The sequence below is a fragment of the Ovis aries genome, chromosome 2, assembly GCF_016772045.2.
Source record: "Ovis aries strain OAR_USU_Benz2616 breed Rambouillet chromosome 2, ARS-UI_Ramb_v3.0, whole genome shotgun sequence".
NCBI classification, from domain to species: domain Eukaryota; kingdom Metazoa; phylum Chordata; class Mammalia; order Artiodactyla; family Bovidae; genus Ovis; species Ovis aries.
This window is the reverse complement of record NC_056055.1, coordinates 69,022,066-69,040,223: the sequence shown is the minus strand read 5'-3', so window position 1 is coordinate 69,040,223 and position 18,158 is coordinate 69,022,066. Positions and strand designations below refer to the sequence as shown.

General features: G+C 45.0%; 1 protein-coding gene across 25 annotated transcripts in view; it reads right to left on the bottom strand.

The window, feature by feature from the left end:
- The window catches only part of KANK1 (KN motif and ankyrin repeat domains 1), a 216,009-nt gene that overhangs the window by 25,844 nt on the left and 172,007 nt on the right, over positions 1-18,158 (bottom strand). For 16 of the 25 annotated variants that reach the window (XM_060410924.1, XM_060410915.1, XM_012123804.5 and 13 more), the window contains one exon: positions 1,244-3,916. In XM_060410924.1, the coding sequence (XP_060266907.1) occupies positions 1,244-3,479 (2,236 nt within the window). In that variant the 5' untranslated portion in view covers positions 3,480-3,916. Of the gene's footprint in view, positions 1-1,243; positions 3,917-4,199; positions 17,948-18,158 lie in introns of those variants that run through there. The other 9 variants (XM_060410923.1, XM_027964524.3, XM_060410933.1 and 6 more) reach the window with 5 other exon arrangements.

Genomic DNA, 18,158 nt, shown 5'->3' with positions numbered 1-18,158 from the left:
TTTTGTGTGTAGCACTTGGCTAGAGCAGAGAGTGTGTTTTAGTAACTCTGCAAACCTCACACTACTGTTGAGCATGTCAACAAAAGAAACCAGACTGGCACGCTAGCAGCACCACCCCAAGGACAACAAAGGTCCCTGTGCTCACTGCAAGCCAGTGATGAACACACTGACAATCTTATGGGATGGATGCCCTTCGAATGACCGTTTCACAATGAAGTATAAAGAAGGATGACTTTCCTTCCCTAAGTCACATTGGTTCAGGAGAGGTGAAGAGCCAGGAATGGAACTCAGTGGTAGGATGATAACATGCACAATGAGACCCACATGCAACTGACCAGAGAGCTCATTTTAGTGCGGCTCACAGGGACACAGCATACGCCACTGAATCTTCCAGGGTAATTTCTTCATTATAAACTTCAATTTAAAGAAAAGCAAGGGTGAACAGGAATCCCAATGAACAAGGGAAAATATGAGAAAGACAAAAAATGTAATCCTCTAACAAAAGAAACAGTGTTGGAAAGGCCTCCCTTCTCTCAGAGTTCTGGCTCCCTGTCAGAGAGGCCTTCCTGGACCATTCTATCTCCAGCAGTCCCTACCTCTCCACCATCCCTCACTGTTTCTCTAAATGGAGTTCTTTTCTTCATAACATGTATCACTTCCCAACATATTTAAATATATTTTTATTGCCTGTGTCCCAACTGGAATAATGTAAGCACTAAGAGAACAGGACCCCACATCTATACTTAGAGCAGGAATTTAATCATTATTTGCTGAATTAATGAATTTGCATGAATTGATAGAGTCTCTCTCCCCTAAAAGTTTTAGTTAAAAACACTTCATACCAGTATTTTTTTTATTGATCGTATACAGGTAATTGTGGTTGAAAACAGTGCAAGACTTTTTTTTCAGGCTGCCCTGTGTAAAATCAGCAAGTAAATAACTAAAAGACATCTATCAAACTAGCAGCCTCAGAAGACAGCCCCTAAGCCAGGCAATACTACTTTGCTATTCTTCTTCTAGTCTTAGTCCTCAGCCAGGGGAATGAAACTACCAGATAATGAGAATCAGCAGAGCTGTTTATGGGTTTCGATTCTTGGTTTTCATTCTACCTATTACCACTTTAAAGTTTTCTCCATGGTTCAAAAAATTGGCTCCAGCAGTTAAAAAAAAAAAAAAAATCCCTCCTCGATTTCCACTGTCCCCACCCTCCCTCACTCCTAGGTCCTTCAGAAGTGCCACCTACCTGTGACCTTACCCAAGCTGGTTTTCAGGAAGTCAGGGTGCCTGAGCTCTTCAAGGCTTGCAGACTTCATGACAGAGTTGATTGATGATAAGGTGCTGATGAGCTGGGAGTTGAGGGAGCCAATCTGTGAGTGAGGTTCCCCAAAAGCTTCTGCCAGTTCACTGTAGTTCTCAGCCAGCAGCGCCTGCTGTTCCGCCAGCAGCTTCTGGACACGCTCGATGTAGTGATCCAAGCCTGTCTCCATTCCAGACGGTGCCTGGGGCTGGGGGCTCTCCATGAACTCTCCTACAGGCTCGTCCCCAACACCTACACTCCTCCGGCTGCCTGTCGGCCCCACCGTCAACTGGGGAGGACCACATGCTATGGTCCTCATTTTGAGGCCAACCAGATAGTTGTCGTTAATACTGATCTGCCCCACGCCTGACTCTTTGGTCTTCACAGCTGATGGCCTGTCAAACCCAGCGTTGCCAGAGAGCACCGTCCCCACTCCGATGGACCGCATCTTGGTGGAGCTGACGTCCTTGACCCGGCCTTCTCCCACGGCTACTGTCCGCATCTCCACAGTGTGGGTGCTGGTCTGCTTGTCCACAGTGCTAAGGGAAGTGTTGGTACAGGATTCTGTGAGAGTGGCCACCTCAGTGTTGGTGAACCGGCTCACCTGTTCTAGAACTGTGCTGGTGTGCTGGCTCACAGCCCGAGGCACTGCCATGACGGCAGCGTCCACCTGGCTGACAGCCTCTGTGTTCACGCTTCGGGAGGTGCACTCCTTTGGAGAGCAGACGGTCACATCAACAGAGCAATCTCCACAGCCAATGGAGCGCACCTCTTTGAGATTCAAGTTGGTTCTGAGGAGTGCCAGGTCACTCACGGACTCCTCCGTGTTGCTGCCTGTTTCACAGACACTGATGTCCATACCTACGCTCTTGTCACACATTTCCACCCACCGGCCAATACATCTGTCATGCATTTCCACCCTTTCCTTAACAATCCACCAATTCATGGGCAGCTCAGGCCCCACCTCTTTATTCTCATGATCGGGCTGGCAGGAGATGCCTACACTACTTGTCTGCATGCATGTCCCCACACATGTGTCAACCACATCCACGTGACTGCCAGCCATTTGGTCTCTGGTGGGTACTACCACCTCCACCATCTTGCTGAAAACAAGCGGCTGGGCCATCACGGCTTTATCAACTTTCTTCCTCGAGCCAGCAGCTTGCAGCTCTTGCTTGAGTTTAGTCATCTCCCGGTCATGGGTGGTTTCTTTAAGCTGTACTTCCAGGCGATAGATCTTATCCTTCAAGGCTTCTATGGTCTGCTGCTGCAGCTCAATTTCTTTGTCAGCTTCAGTAGTCACTCCAAGCATGGCTTCTGTCACACTGACCCCAGAATTCCTCGTCTCAGTGACCACGCCTACAGCAGCATCCTTACAGGGTCTGGCGCCCCTGCGGTACACGACAATGTCGTTCATGTCCTCATCGGCGCCCACAGCCACAGACCGGAACTCTTGAGGCTGACACTCCCCATTCTCCCTGAGCTCTGAGGAGGCCTCATAGCTGCTGTCCTGGATCTTCTGCTCCAGGGCCTGCATGTCTGCTGTGAGCTGCCGGAATTCCTTTATCCTCTGGGTGCTCTGCTCCACGCTCTCCATTTCTTCCTCCTCATAGTCAATGTATAATTCCCCACCACTCCTCCGGGTCCTGGACAGCTGTTCCAGCTGGGATGCATTCCCAGCACTGTAGGACCGCTTTCTCACACCACAGACATCGTTCTGGGATGCCGCTCTTTGGTTTTTCAGCTGTGAAGCCAGCTGTCTTTTCTCCTCTTGCAGGACAGAGATCTTTACCTGGAGCACAGGGATGGTTCGCACCTGCTCTTCTAGCTCCTTCAGGCGCTTCAGGGCAATGGCCATCTGCTCACGGATGTGCTGCAAGTGCATGGGGCTCACATTGGTTACTGGAGTAGAGATCCCTGAGCTCAGGGGGCTGTGACGGATGGAGCTCCCCATGGAGGAGGTGGTGGCAGCAGGTGGGGCATAGCCACCATAATCCCCATTGCCTTGGTATCCATTCTGAAGTTGGGGCATGGTGGGATTGTGGTTTCCAGAACCCAGAAAGGAGGAAAGGGAGCTGGTGGAGCCCATGCCTCCAAAACTGGCCAGCCTGGGCCTTCGGAACTCACCAGGTGCCACCTGCATGGTGACTCTCTCCTGCTCGAGTCTTCTCCGGGTCTCCATCAGTGTCTTGGTGACATGAAGGTTGTGCTTTGGGAGTTGTGGTGATGGTGGTGGCAGCTGTCGGCTTTCTGGGATGGTAAGAAAAGCGGGAGAGGTCTCCAGAGGGGCAGGTGGCTTTGAGATTGGGGTTGATGTAACTTGGCTTCGGGCTAGGAGGAATCTGGGGCACTGCCTGTTGTCATCACTGTTGGAGGATGAGAGGGATTCAGTGGAAGTCCACACACCGTGCTGGCCAGGTGCAGCCCTGGAGTCTGGGCATGGCCCAGATGGCTTCCGCTTCTTCTGGATGTTCACTTTCTTGATGGTGTTTCCTTTCTGTATGTCATCCACGTATTTGAGGAAATCTAAGTCTAGTTGGTAACCATAGGGGGTCTCCACAAAATAAGGATCTTTTTGTTCCCTGTCTTGTTCTCCATTCAGAATATCATCTGCTTTTCCTAAGAGAAAGAGAGGGGAGACTATTATAATGTCATTAACACACACAATGATAAAAACTAGCATTTGTGTATGTTGTAGCATGGTAAGCAAATATGATTTAAGAGTTTACAAATCTATGTTCTAATCCTGAATCTACAACTTAACAAATGGGTGTTAACAAACCTCTCAGAACTTCAGTTCACCTGAGTAAAAATGGAAATACAAGTATTTAAATCATAAGGCTGTTAAAAGAATGTAATGAGAAAATTATTTTTAAGAGCCAGGCACATAGTAAGTCCTTACCAAGTACTTGAGTTTTTTAAAGAATCATTGAAGACTTGAAAGCATTTTCAAGTAGATAATTTCATTTTCTGTCTACAGTCCCTTGAAGTATAGCAGTCACTAAGACGGCTATTTTATAAAGTGTACTCTGAGGAGAGAAAGTGAGAAGTCTTAAAATAACAGAACACATCAGTGGAGAGCCAGGAAGCCTGGACATGAATTTACCCACCTACTGCTCTTTTGGAAACTACAGTCTTTCTAAACGGTGGCTGAGGTACCGCAGTGCCTGACCACCCCTACAAGATCACAATTTGCCTAGACACCTTCCTTGCAGAGAACGCTGGGGCACATGGGACACTGAGTGACTAACTCCAGCAGCAAGGGGGCAAGAACAGTTTGTGGATAGACTTCAACTCTATTTTGTGGTTTCCTATTTAAAAACAAAACAAACTCTATCCCAACAGAGGAGGAGAAGTTTTTTGTTTTTTGTTTTTTTTCGCTCTTTGACTTCTTCTGGACAAAACATCCACTATTTCAAGAATACCTTGTTTTGTATTTGTGATGGATCCAAATAGATGCAAAGGGAGACTGAAATAAGGGCAAACTTATACTCCAAACACTGGATCATATGGCATTCGATAAACGCCACTTCTGGCTAAACCAAATGGTTAGAAAAGGAAATATGAAACTTTCAAGGCATAGATCTTGCTGCTGACCTGAGCTATGCATTTCAAACTGAAAACCAAAGTTGTTTTTGTTTACATTGTACGATTAAGCAATGTGTTTTCCTAGAGTCATGATAACAAGATCTGCATCTGAGTGTTATGGGAAGGATCCCGAAGTAGTGACTTAAAATGCAAGCCATCAGTACCCCTACCTCTAGTGTTAGTTGCTCAGTGTTGTCCGACTGTTTGTGACCCCATGGACTGTAGCCCACCAAGCTCCTTTGTCCATGGAATTCTCCAGGCCAGAATACTGGAGTGGGTAGCTACTCCCTTCTCCAGGGGATCTTCCTGACCCAGGGATCCAAGCCTGATCCCCTGCATCACAGGCAGCTTCTTTACCTTCTGAGCCAGGAGGGAAGCCCTATGGCTACTCCTATCCTGGGCATAAAAGCCCACCTACCTGCTGTCAAGGCCCAGGTACTTGCAGCAATTTGGATTGCTGGTATGTGCTTCCCACACTCAGCAGTGCCGAATGTGATACCCCACAGTGTGAACGCTCTGAACAAACCTTTTGCCTACTTCTGCCCGCTTCCCTCTAAAATGTTGGAAAGAAAAGTACAAAAAAGAAAACTTCCAGAGACAGGAATAAAAAGTACCCTTCGTATCGTCATTTAAAACGCCATTAACTTGTTCTAGCTGTTAAAATTTCTGAATAAGATTTCAATTCTAAGGCACGTGGATAAGAATTCGGTTGGAAAGAGGTGCTCAGCAGCAAACATTTTCTGACCTAAGGAAGGGTACGCTGACAAGGAGCGCGGCGCCGGAAAACTTGTGCTCCAGCTTAGAGAACGTGTCTTCTTTCTTTCCTTTTTAACTCTACAAGGACAACATGCTCACTCAAAGTATGCAGCCAGACCTGTTTCCAGTGCTGTCTGAAACTCCATAAGCAAAGAAAAACTGCAGGCTTGGGACAGGTAGATTCTAAACTGGGCTGGCCCAGACACTTGAGGCCAGAGCTCCCTGCTGCCGCCCAGCCGCGGCCTGGGGCTGAGCCCCGGGGGGAGCCCCTACCGCACCCCCGCCCGCCGCTCGCACACCTACCGGGCGCCCGCTGCGCTCGCCGGCTGGCCTGCCGCTCTCCAGCTCGCGGGCCCAGGCCCTCCACCCTTCAGAGAAGGAGGGTGGACACCGGGAGACTCGGCGGCGGGCCGGGCTCACACGCCATAGGCCGGGGCCGCACCAATGAGCTCTCGGCGGCCCGGCGACCCCACCCCCGCACACTGAGCGGCTCTGTCCCGCGTTCTCAATGCAAGCAGGAAGCCCGGAGCTTTCGAGAACCTGTGTTCCTCTTGCCAGTTCTGCCAAGAGTCAAAATAAAGCCGGCAGTTTAAACATCTCCACAGAGAGACTCTGTCTCTGTCGCACCGGTCCCTTCCTCGTGAAAGAGTGTGTGTTCTGCTGTGGCAACTAGCGGCCTCGGCTCTGGGCCACCTGAACAAGTCGGGGCACAAAGGGCCCCACTGTTCACGGCGGAGTCTCAGCACCGCCCCCGCGCGCACGGGTTCCCAGCGCCCGGCTCTGCACACCAGTTATCCTTCAACAGTGATCTCCACTGAGCCTTTGCCACGACTGAACGTTTCTTTTGAAAACTTTTTAAAAACCACCTCGCTTAAAAAACAAAACAAAACAAAAAAACTATGCTGTACACACATATATAAGTACAGTAACTAGTATAATATTGTAAAGCAACAATACTTCAATTTTAAAAAACAGGAAAAGGAATTTTAAAAAATGTTATCCACAAATCATTTAAAGAAAAAGTCACTCATATCTCACCACCTAGTGGCAATTTTTAGTATTTTGGTATAGCTCTTGTTTTTCTGTGTATGTCTTAACATAGCTAATTTTCCCACTTGAGTGTTTTCCTTAGGAAAGGTTAATTTTAGTTTATTACTCTTCAAAACTTTTAAAATGCATTAACGTCAAGGTTGAGAAAACAAAACGTCACATTTTCCAGAGAAATTCAACTGACTTATCTTTAATTATTTCTGAAGTTCAGGAAAGGTACAGGTCACGCTGAATTATCCCCAGATGAACTTTGGACTTCTAAATCTGGGAACCAAGGGAGGTTAGAATTTAACCGTGTTGAGCTTGATTATTTCCTAACAGTGTTTGATTCAGATTATCCTGAGGACTTGTAATCCAAATTTCATTCTCTAGCAACTAAAAAGGAAGATGTATTTCTCAAGGTGTCATTTTTCCAAACAATTCTTCACAGTACAAATTATTCTACTCTTAAGTAAAGATACCTAGTGTCATGATTCTTTTATTTTCTGCTTTCCAATCTACCTTTACATACATTGACACAAACAGGTCACTTACAGTGCCCTGATTTCCCAACTTTTTCATGTGTTTGTCTTGTCTCTCTGTACTGGACTGAGAGCAACAAATTTAATTTTTAAAAGCTCCTTCCTTTCTCTCCCTTCCAACCACACATGAATTAACAAGATGCTATGAATAAAGATGTTTTATAATGTTTATTGAAGTAATAACTGAATATACAGTATAACTAAGATCTCTGAAAAACATTTAAATACTCTGTAGTCTGAAGTTGCTTGTTCTATATTAGTGTTAAGGACATTTCTTATATGATGCTGTTTCAGTATTTATCTTTAGGTTCTGGAATCATGGATGATTTTAATGTTTTTTTCATGGTTTAAAAATTTTTTTACAGTGTATAGGTATTCATCTTTTAAAAATATGATTACAAGTCACTGTTTCGAATATTGAAATAATACATTGGAATGTCTTCAAATAAACTCCAGGATAGCTCATATGGCAGAGGAATGTATGGGGCAGTCATAGCAAAGATAACTAAATGTTCCTCAGTATGTGCTACCTCACCCTTCCACATGAACTGGACTCCCTCTGTTTAATTGGGGAAATATAAACACAGTATTTCCCCAGCTTCTTTCGCTGTTAGTATGTCCATAAGCAGATACGTCATGCTACAATCCCCAGACGCCTTCCTTACGAGACACAGGACTAGTTCTTTGACATCTAAAAAGGAAGATGTATTTCTCTTTGTTTCTTCTTCTGTCCTGCTGTCTGGAATGCAGATGTAATGACTGGAACAGTAGCTGCTATTCTGGACTTGAGATCACACTGAGGGATGGAGGAATAAGGTGCTTGAAGGAACCTGTGTCTATCAGAGTTTTGTGGATCAGAGCACTATACTACTCCTGGAAAACTTACCTCCCTCTACACATTTATGTGAATTTATATTTAATTTTGTTTAGCTATTGTTTGCTTGGAGTTCCTGTTACTGAGAGCTAAACTGAACTCTAATGGATATAGTACTCTTTGACCAGTGTTGTCCTCTCCCCCTCACAAAAAGAAAAAAAAAAAGAAAGAAAATTAGGACCAGATCTTGAAAAGAAAAATGTTTAATAATAAACTGGCGAGATCTTACATTAGAACATTTTCATCACAAAAAAATTGATAAATTCAAGAATAATTAAGGAAGTGTAAAAACAACGTGAAAAAAAAGTCTCTAAATAGGTTATTAAGGAGACTGCTAACTGCCTAAAAAGCCCTTTTGGACTAACAGAGCTTATATGAAGCCAGAAACCACTGGCTGTTATCTGCAACTGGAATCCGGAAAGTAACAGCTTCCAGTTAAACAGTCTGGAATCAGAGGGGTGTCCCTGGTGTTTACAAGAATTTTCTGAATGTCTGGAAATCCAGAGGTAGAGACTGTTCCTGGCACCACCTCTACCTTCATTATATAGCATTTATTGAAAGCTTAATTAGGTGCAGAAAACGGTCCTATTCAGTGGAAAAAGTAGGAGGAAGGATTTATAAGAAATAAAAGGAGGTACAGTCTAGATGTGAGATAAATGCCAAACACCTGAAACATAACACTAAGTTAGGTCAGTTACAAAAGTATATTATCAATAAGAACAATCTGATGATATATGAAAAAATGATCAATACTGGAGTTAACCAGGAGATGAGTTCTGAAGACAAGGTAAGTGATGACAGAGTAAAATAGAAAGCGGGGCTGATGAGCCAGGGAAGAGCCTAGTAGTACAAGGAAAGAGGAGGCTAGAAGAGAGGGGGGTGACCTAGTACAGAAGGGGATACTGCACTGGGTCCTGGAGCAGGGGAATCTCATCACTGAGAGATTGCACACCAGGCCATGTGCTAGGGACTGAAACGATCAACAAGGAGTGTCTTCACAGCTGTGTGTGGATTAGACTGAGGTAGGGAAAGAGATTAAATTCCAGGGGACCAGTTAAAATGTGATAGTACCCAAATGTGATGTGAGGACCAAATAAAAAAAATGACACATATATGTTTACCTTATGTGTATAGTTAATGCTGCTGCTGCTGCTAAGTCACTTCAGTCGTGTCCGACTCTGTGCGACCATAGACAGCAGCCCACCAGGCTCCCCCGTCCCTGGGATTCTCCAGGCAAGAACACTGGAGTGGGTTGGCATTTCCTTCTCTGATTCTCAAAAGACAATTTTAGTAACACCTCTCTCTCTCCCTCCCCCTTTCCTGCCCTTTCCTCTTATTACTATCTTCTAAGTACTATTGTAGGAGCTGGGGGACACAGAATGAACAAAGGAGACAGGGCCCCCATTCTCACAATGCTCACAGTCCAGTGTGGGGGCCAGGGGGAGGGTGCTCAGGGGAGTGTGTGGAAAAAGAAATAAAAGGCAAGGCAGAAGCAAAGCGAAGAGGCAGAACCACCAAAATGTACATTTGTGTGTCAGCCTAAGTGGATGGGCTTATAATAGTGCTCTATGTGGCTTTTCAGGGTTGACCTCCTTCCTAGACACCAAAAGTCAGAGTCCCTCTTCCATCTTCTATCCCCGAACCCAGTTTGTACAGTTTGCAAACTGGGGAAACCGAACACCAAATGTGACAGCGCCAACTGGAGACAGCTTCCTAAGTCCAGACCAGATCCCCAAGTATTCAGAGAAAAGCTGAGAACAACAAACTGATGGTAATTCTACTCTTTATTTATATATTCACCAGCTATAAAACTAGTGCTCTGTGACAGAGCTAGTGCATAGACTCAAGAACAATTCGAAATGTTCCTTGCAATTTTTCTGCATTAACAAAGTGAAATGGAGATATGGCTATTTCAAAAGTCATTGTTTAGATTCATGAAGTGTTATATGGTTTCAACTTTTCAAAGAAGCTAAACTTAATGTCCAAATAATATTTGGTTTGGGAAGACATAAAAAGTAACGCAGTGGCCAGGAGGTAGAAGACTAGAAGGTCAGAAACTAGTCTGGGAGTACTAACCTGCTAGTGGTGTTTCTTAACCGGGGGTGATTTTGCACCCCTCCCCCCGGAGATATTTGGCAAACTCTAGAGATAATTTTGGTTGTCACAACTAGAAGAAGGGGTGCTGCTGGCATCTAGTGGGTAGAGGCCAGGATGCTGCTAACATCCTACGACGCTCAGGACAGTCCTACCTTCCTCTACAAAGAATTATCTGGTCCAAAAGGTCAGTACAGCCCTCTGAATTTGTGGATACGAAACCTATAGATAGAGACTGTCGACTGTGCTATGTCATTTTATATAAGGGACTGGAGCACCAGTGGTTTTGCTGTTGCTGAGGGTCCTGGAATCAATCTGAGGATACTGAGGGCAGACTGTGGTGTTGAGGCTGACAGTGCCTGTACTAAAGACAGTGAGCAAAACATTCACATATAGCAACTGAAAATCTGACTATATAAGCTGTGTTCTTCAAGTCTTCCATTTTTCAGCAGGACCACAGCATCATGCTTAAGTGACAGGATAATAAAAATGCCAATTTTGAGCCAGAAACCAGTAAATACTTTTCTATACACCCTACCACAGTGAGCCATTCTTCACTCTGAATAAAAAGCACTGGAGGTTTATGAAATAATATGTCCTGGTGGACTTTTAAATGGGCAAAACTTTGATATTATTACTCTATCTATTAATTAGGATACAAAGACTTCTTTGTCCTGGTTTCACCACTGCATACTCTAGGCCCAATTACTGACTAGTGGTGCCATGAGAAATAATTGCACCCATGTGCCAACACTCTTTTATGTTTTTCTTCGGCAGATATTCTACCTGACTATTGAAACTGAAGAACTCTGCTAATTCCTATTACTGTATTGTCCCCTCTCACATGAAGCATGAAGATTTTTGCTTAAAGAGCTGAGTCAGTCCCCAAGAAGCACATAATTAAACACAGATTCCCATACTTAAAAGCTGCAGAGTGCAAGCATCCTGCTGTTTAAAGCAGTCAAAAAGATTCAACATCACCTGAGGCTGAGAGGCAGGGAAGAAAAGCAGTAGGATCAACTCTGAGATGAACTTGATGAGAGAGAAGTTCTCATGGAGTTAATTACTCAGAGTATGAAAGTAATTGAGTTAGCAAATCAACTCTCCCCGGCACGGAGCAGGGGACGGAGAAGACAGTGATGTGGAACAGGTCCTTCTAGACAGGTTTAACAGGAAAGTTCTGATGACACTGTTCGAATTAAGACTGAGACCCAAGGAGCTTCTCACACCAAAATCTACCGGAAACCCTATCTGTTAGAGAATACACAATGAAAAGCATAACAATGTAAGGGTTCCTTCTGTTTCTTTCCAAGAGTGTATGGCAAATGAGATTTTTCTTTTGCTCTTCCAATTACCAAAGAATTGTTTTTCTATCTGCTTTTTTCCCTTATCCATCCAATCATTCATTCAAATGATAAGCACCTATTAGAAGTCAGGGCTGGTTCTATAAAGCCTGAATTCCTGTTCTGTGAAGTTTATATTACCTACTTGATTTCACCTAGACTTCTTTTTGGGTTGCAGCTGCTTTAAACGGCTACCCAAATATGCTTTGTTCAAATAAAATGACAACATGAAGGAAAGCAAAAGTGGCTGCCAGAAGTTCATGGGAAATAACAGCTCAACATAACTCAGTTTTACAGGCTTGGTTTGTTTATATGACTAAGTTATAATGTGCTGTTGTTTCTTATATCTGGAACTCTTCATTACCGCTTGTGGCTTCTTCCCCTAAATCTTCAGATCTCCTCTCACAGCTGTTCTTATCTCTGCATTGGTAACCTGTCCCCACACACATTCCACTGTCTCCCGTCACTGCTCCTTTTCATCCTCGTCCCACATTCCAGGTCTACCTGTCCCCACACCCCAGAGACGGAATGTTGACCTAGGGAGGCTGCAACTGTCAGGCTGAAAGATGGGTTTATTCTTTCACTCAGTAAGTATTTATTAAGAACCTACCATGCAGCAAACACTGCTAGGAGTAAATCAACAGGGACAGAGAGCCTACCTAGATAGAACTTGTGAACTCTAGGAAACAGGATGCACAAAAAACTAACAACTGTGATAAGTGCTGTGAGACTAAAATCCAGGAGGTATGTGAGGACAGAGCAGGAACCCCCACCTGGGCTGGGAATAGAGAGTGTTCTGCCAGGGTGCTGTATCTGAGGGGTCCACTGGGCTAAGTGTGTGTGTGTTTGTGGGGGTTGGGGGATATTTGGCAGGGAGACCAAGATGGGAGAAATTCTAGGAGGAGAAAACAGTGTATATGAAACCTGCCACTTTTAGGAACTGAGAAGAGCTTTGCATGATAAGGAAAACATGAAGTGAGGCAGAGAGGGGACCAAGCCCCCGTCACCCAGGCCCCTGCGAGTCAGGTTTGTAGTTCTCAAGTGCGTCAGGGAGCTACTGAACACAGGAGCGAAGCGGTGAGATTTGTATCTTAGCAAGACTGCTCTGGCTAGATGCTGGAGTATGTATTAAAATTCTCTTCAGCAATCTTTATTAAGTTTCCATAGACTGTTCAAGTCCCTATGAATTTTTCTTGTGGTATCACAAATTCCTTTGCATTGTGTGAGTTTTAGTTACTGAACTAGGTAATAAGTGTTAGCCTTAGTGTTAAAACAACGAGAACTTAAAAGCTTGTCTGCATTTGGGGGCAGTCTGTGGCCCACATCTTCCCCCTAAGCTATTCAGGAGGAAACTGAGAAGGCCTGACGTATCTCAGCTCCTCTGGGCAGAGCTGCAGACAGGGATTGGGTTTTTGTGTTCATCCTCTGGGGCTCTATCCTTGACCTCATTCTGCTAATAAGAAAGAAAATCTTTTCTTTAAACCAACGGATGACTCACTGTAGAGGAAAATGATGGGATTTCCTTTTCAGAAGGTGATTTAAGTACAATAAGTCTAATCTGGGAGGGACAGGGGTGCCATGAGTGAGGGCAGGAAGAAGGAAGAGAGGACATTTTAGGGAAGGCAGGCCCTGATTGAGCTTGTTGAGATGCAGAGCACAAACTTGCTCCATATTTGAAACTAGAATGGGCACAGCAGGGGCCGAAGATGTCTGTGAAGCAAAGCTGGCTGACCCTGGCAGCCAGCAAGTGTCCTGGGTCCGCAGGTGTCCAAGTGGAGGAGAGAGGCACAGATGGGCGGCACGCTAGTGCTGACCTGCAGTGCTCCCAGCTTCAGCCCCTGATTCTCTGCCCACGCTGATCAGGGGCTGAGTTACCCAAGGGAAGGCTGAAGACAGAGAATGCAGTCTGGGAGAACGTAAGCAATACATCCTGAAAATTCAAGACTTCTACCCACCACAAGGTCTCTGACAAGCTGAATTAATTTCAGATCAGCTGGCCTCAAACCACTTGAGTGGTCTCTCTGCCTGCCTGTCAAGGATCTTGCTGCAGGGGACCCCTATTGTTTGAACTCAGACAGCAGGTTCTACCTATCCCTTATTTATCTCAGTTGTTAGCACACATCAGATTAGCTATTTAAAAAGAGTGTCAGGGGTCTAGTTAGCTCCCAAACTCATTTTTGGGTTCCACTGTCCAAACCTGGGATAGTTTGGGCATCAAAATAACAGGATTAGTGATAGTAGCAGATGACAGTCCACTGAATAATTCAGGTATCTATGAGTCCATAATGCTATAAGAAATATATAACAGAGTTCCAACTTATAGTTCAATAAATAAAGAGTTATAAAAACAGTAAATCACCATTTAGCAACCATTGTAACAGTAGGTGACTCAAGCAGGAATCATCAACGGATGCTGAATCTAGTGTGTAGAGACTTCTTACTGAAGAACAGGAATTTTGGCCTCAGGATGCCTCACACAAAACAGCTTTCAGTCACTAGGGAGAAAATGGTGATACTGTACAGCAGAAAGCTGATCAAGAACCACGTGGACTAGGTGATAAAGGCTACAATCACAAGTCCCTGAGGCCCTGCTCTGAGAAAGCACAGGATCAGTCCTCCTGGGTTTCTGCTTGGAAGGTATGGCCTGAATCTGGACATGTCAACAGATTTACCTGAAAGACATCCCACAAAAGGACAGGTCTCTCTCTATCCTTCTTTAGGCCATGCCACACAGCTTGCAGGATCTTAGTTCCCCAACTGGGGACTGAAATCAGGACTCTGGTAGTGGAAGCACGTAGTCCTAACCACTGAACTGCCAGGCAATTCCCAGGTCTCTCCTTTTAAAACTGTCAAGGTCATCAAAGAAAGGCTAAGAGCTATTTCGGATTGAAGGAGATTAAAGAGATGTGACAAGAGCGTGTTTTTATATATATACCCACACACACAAGTACATGTATACATACAGAAAGAGACGAAGCAAATGTGGCAAGATAGTAACCACTGGAGAATCTGAATGTAGGTGAAGGAGGCAAGAGAGTTCTTTAGTGAATTTTCTGAGTTGAAATTATTTGAAAATAAATGACATAAATGTAGAGGATGATAACCTTCCTCTACTTGTGCCTCCAGTGTCGCTGGGGCACGCGAGAGCAGTCAGCCAGTCACCGGGGAGCACAGCCAACACTCTGCTGCTGCTCATACGCAAATAGAGCAGTCTGCTTTTTATCAAGACTAATGTCTCCACGCTCCTATATTACATATTCTTTGAGGAATTTTACATTTGTTTGAGGTATCCCTGGAAACTTGCAGAGACTTCTCAAATATTAATCTTGCAGATTGGTTGCCAGGAGCCCCATTACAGAAAATAAAGTTTCGAAGTTCATTTCTGTCGCATTGAAAGTCTTCAACAATTTGGCCCAGTCTAGCACTTCCCAGTCCCCAACCCCTCTTCCTCCCAGAACCTCAACATACCAAGGCACTTTCAAGCCTCTCTGCCTTCGTCCGCTCTGTTCCCTTTTCCGAGCATGCCCTTCCCCAGCCTCTTTCACTGATCACAACTGGGGCCCAACCCCAAATTTCCCATCATTTGTAGAGTCTTCTCTTATTCCTAATTGCTCTGTCCTGGGAAGAAATGGTCACCTTCTCCCCTCCATCCTCCTGGAACACTTTGTTAACACACTGACCTGTGCTATGAGGACCAGGCGCGTGCCTGTCTTACCCCACCAGATTGCAGGTGTGCTGAGGGACAGAAACCAATTAATACTTATTTTTCTATCCCTCAAGGCCTAGCACAGTGCTTGGCACATAGCATGCTCAGTATTTGTTGAAATGAAAAGCCTCATGCCTAGGCAGGTACCATTTAGTTAAGTCCGAGAGGAAGAGCTGTAGTGATTAAAATCAGATACTCTGGGATCAGAGTGCCTGGGTTTGAATCATGGTGCTGCCACTTTCTGTTGGCAAGTTAGATTCTACTCCAACTGTATAACTGGGAAAATAATAGACCTGCTTCACAGTGTTATTGCGGAGCACTCAGAGCCAGGTCTGTGGTCTGCTATTATTACTTACTATTATTGGATCACCTTCCATTGTTTGGTGAAGCATACACTCCTGGCATACTAGTCCAGAACTCTTCTCTTCCACTCTGCTTTTTTTCTCCCTGCCTATGGAGCTAGGGTTTGAGGTGTCTGTGATATTTTTCAAAATCAAATAAATGAGTCTGCGAAAATCTTGAGGTCTGCCTGGTTTCTGCTGGCTGAAGGAGATGCTGGCTGGGCCCTGCAGTGGAGGTGCACGTGTCTGTGTGTGCACACTAGGGCTCAGGGTGAGTGGAGTGTGGATGCTGGTTAGGTATAGAGACAGCCCTACTCCAGTATCAATTATACATAGGGAGGAGGTAATATAAAACAAAAGCAAAAGCAGACAGACTTCTCCAACCTTTAGAAATACATTATAACCAAGAGGAAATATTTTCTTCTTACAATATCAAACCAGTTAACCCTAAAGAAAATCAATCCTGAATATTCATTGGAAGGACTGATGCTGAAGCTCCAATACTTTGGCCACCTGATGAGAAGAGCCGACTCACTGGAAAAGACCCTGGTGCTGGGAAAGAATGAAAGCAGGAGGAGAAGGGGACAGCAGAGGACAAGATGGTTGGATGGCATCGCTGACTCAATGAACATGGGTTGGAGCAAGCTCAGGGAGATGGTGAAGGACAGGGAAGCCTAGCGTGCTGTAGTCCATGGGGTGGCAAAGAGCTGGACACAACTGAACAACAACAACAACACAATAAGAGGACAAAAGTAAGCACTGATCTTTATGAACTACCCTATTCTATCTCTAATTAGGTCGTAAGAGCAGAACATTTTTTAACACACTATGCACAGATGTGCACTGTAGAACCACTGAGTGCACTTCCATGCAGTTGCCCAGATTGGGGGGATGGTGTAATTTTTTCATAAAACAAGTACAGGAGCTATAAATACTTCTGAGTTCACAGACCAGCAATGGGCAGCAAGGGTCTGGAATCACACACGCAGCAACAAGGTCTGTATGTATAAAATGAGAATGCTGGTGGAACTCAATGATTTCCAAAGGTTGCTTCCAGACCACGACCCTCTTACTATACTTCACACAAAGTTCCATAACGTCACCTGCTAAGTGATCAAGTGAAGAAAGGAATTAATTGAAGCAGCTGTCAGGCCAGATGAACTCAGGCAGACGGAGCCAGGGGCCTTGCTCTCTGCCCCCTCCACTTGCCGCACTTTCCAGCTGCATGGTAACAGCTAACACAACCTAGCAATCCCCAAAGGCAGCTTCCTTTTGCTGTCTCATCAGTCTCACCCTGGGTAGCTCTTAGGAGTCTCGAAGCCAGGCTGCAGGTGAGCAGTGAGAGGGAAGAAAATGGAAAGGGTCACAGTTCCTGAGAATGGAGGACACACTCTAGCAAGGAGGTGTGTGACATCACAGAGGCTGTGAGGATCACACAATGGCCCTCTTCTCCAGTGCTCAGTGCCAACCAGAAGGTGCAGCAACTCTACCCCAAATCTGTCTCCTGATAGTTGAGAGGCCTGGGCTCTTTAGGGCTTGTTCTCACAGCCTCAGCAGTGCTGTCTTCTAATGTCTACCGTCTGATTTGAAGACTTGACTGCTGAACTGGAGCCTAAATTTATCGTGCATGCACAGAAGGGGACCAAAGCACTAGCTTGGGGACCAAATGCTGTTTTCCAAACTTTCTTCAAAAATAACACACTGCTCTAAGCGTACACAGGAAATGAGCCAGTTCAGAGGGTAATTCTGTGAAAAGCAGAGAACCAGCACTAGGTTCCCAAAGCTAGGGAACTTTGGGACAGAAAGGCTTTTCTAACAAAACATTATGCCTTTTGGCGAGGTGGGAGAGGCTAAAGTAATTGTATGAATCCCAGCCCTTATTTTGTTTTACCATGTTTACATAAGAAAAAGAAACCAACTTCAAGGCACACTGAGCAGCTCATTAGAAAAACAGCTGAAAACAAATGACCAAAAATGGAGTTACCAACAAGAAAGGAAACTCTGGGAGTTAAGCAAGCCAAGAACTCAAACCTTAGCATATATATACATGCAACCTCTCATTCCCATGACAATGACATCTTTATGTTAGAGCCATGGCTAAAGCTGAAACTGTCACTGAACCAAAAATCCAGGACTGAGTTATTCTTTCCAGTCGGTAAGAAAAGCAAATATTTTTCATAACATACAGAGCTTGAGTTTATATTTCACCAACCCCCACCCACACGTCACACTCTCCTCTGTTTTTCTTTTTTGGGGGTTTTCTTACTTACCCACCCAGAAACAAAATAACTGTGATTTTCAGCCAGCAGGAAGCCAAGTCTCAGGCCCACTTCCCTCAGCGTTATAGGGCCTGCACACGTTAGCAGGCAAAGAGCCCAGGAGCTGCTGCAGAGCATTTATTTATACCCATTTGGAATTTCCTGACTAACTAACAGCCTGCTGGCCACGGGGTTTAATTCCAGGACTCTCGGCGTCAGTGAGACAGCAAAAACTACTGACGAACAGAACCGCTACAAGGATCTCAGCAACACAGAGGTGAAGACAGGTTTCTCCCAGGCTCCTTCCAGTTTTTCAAACAAACGATGCTC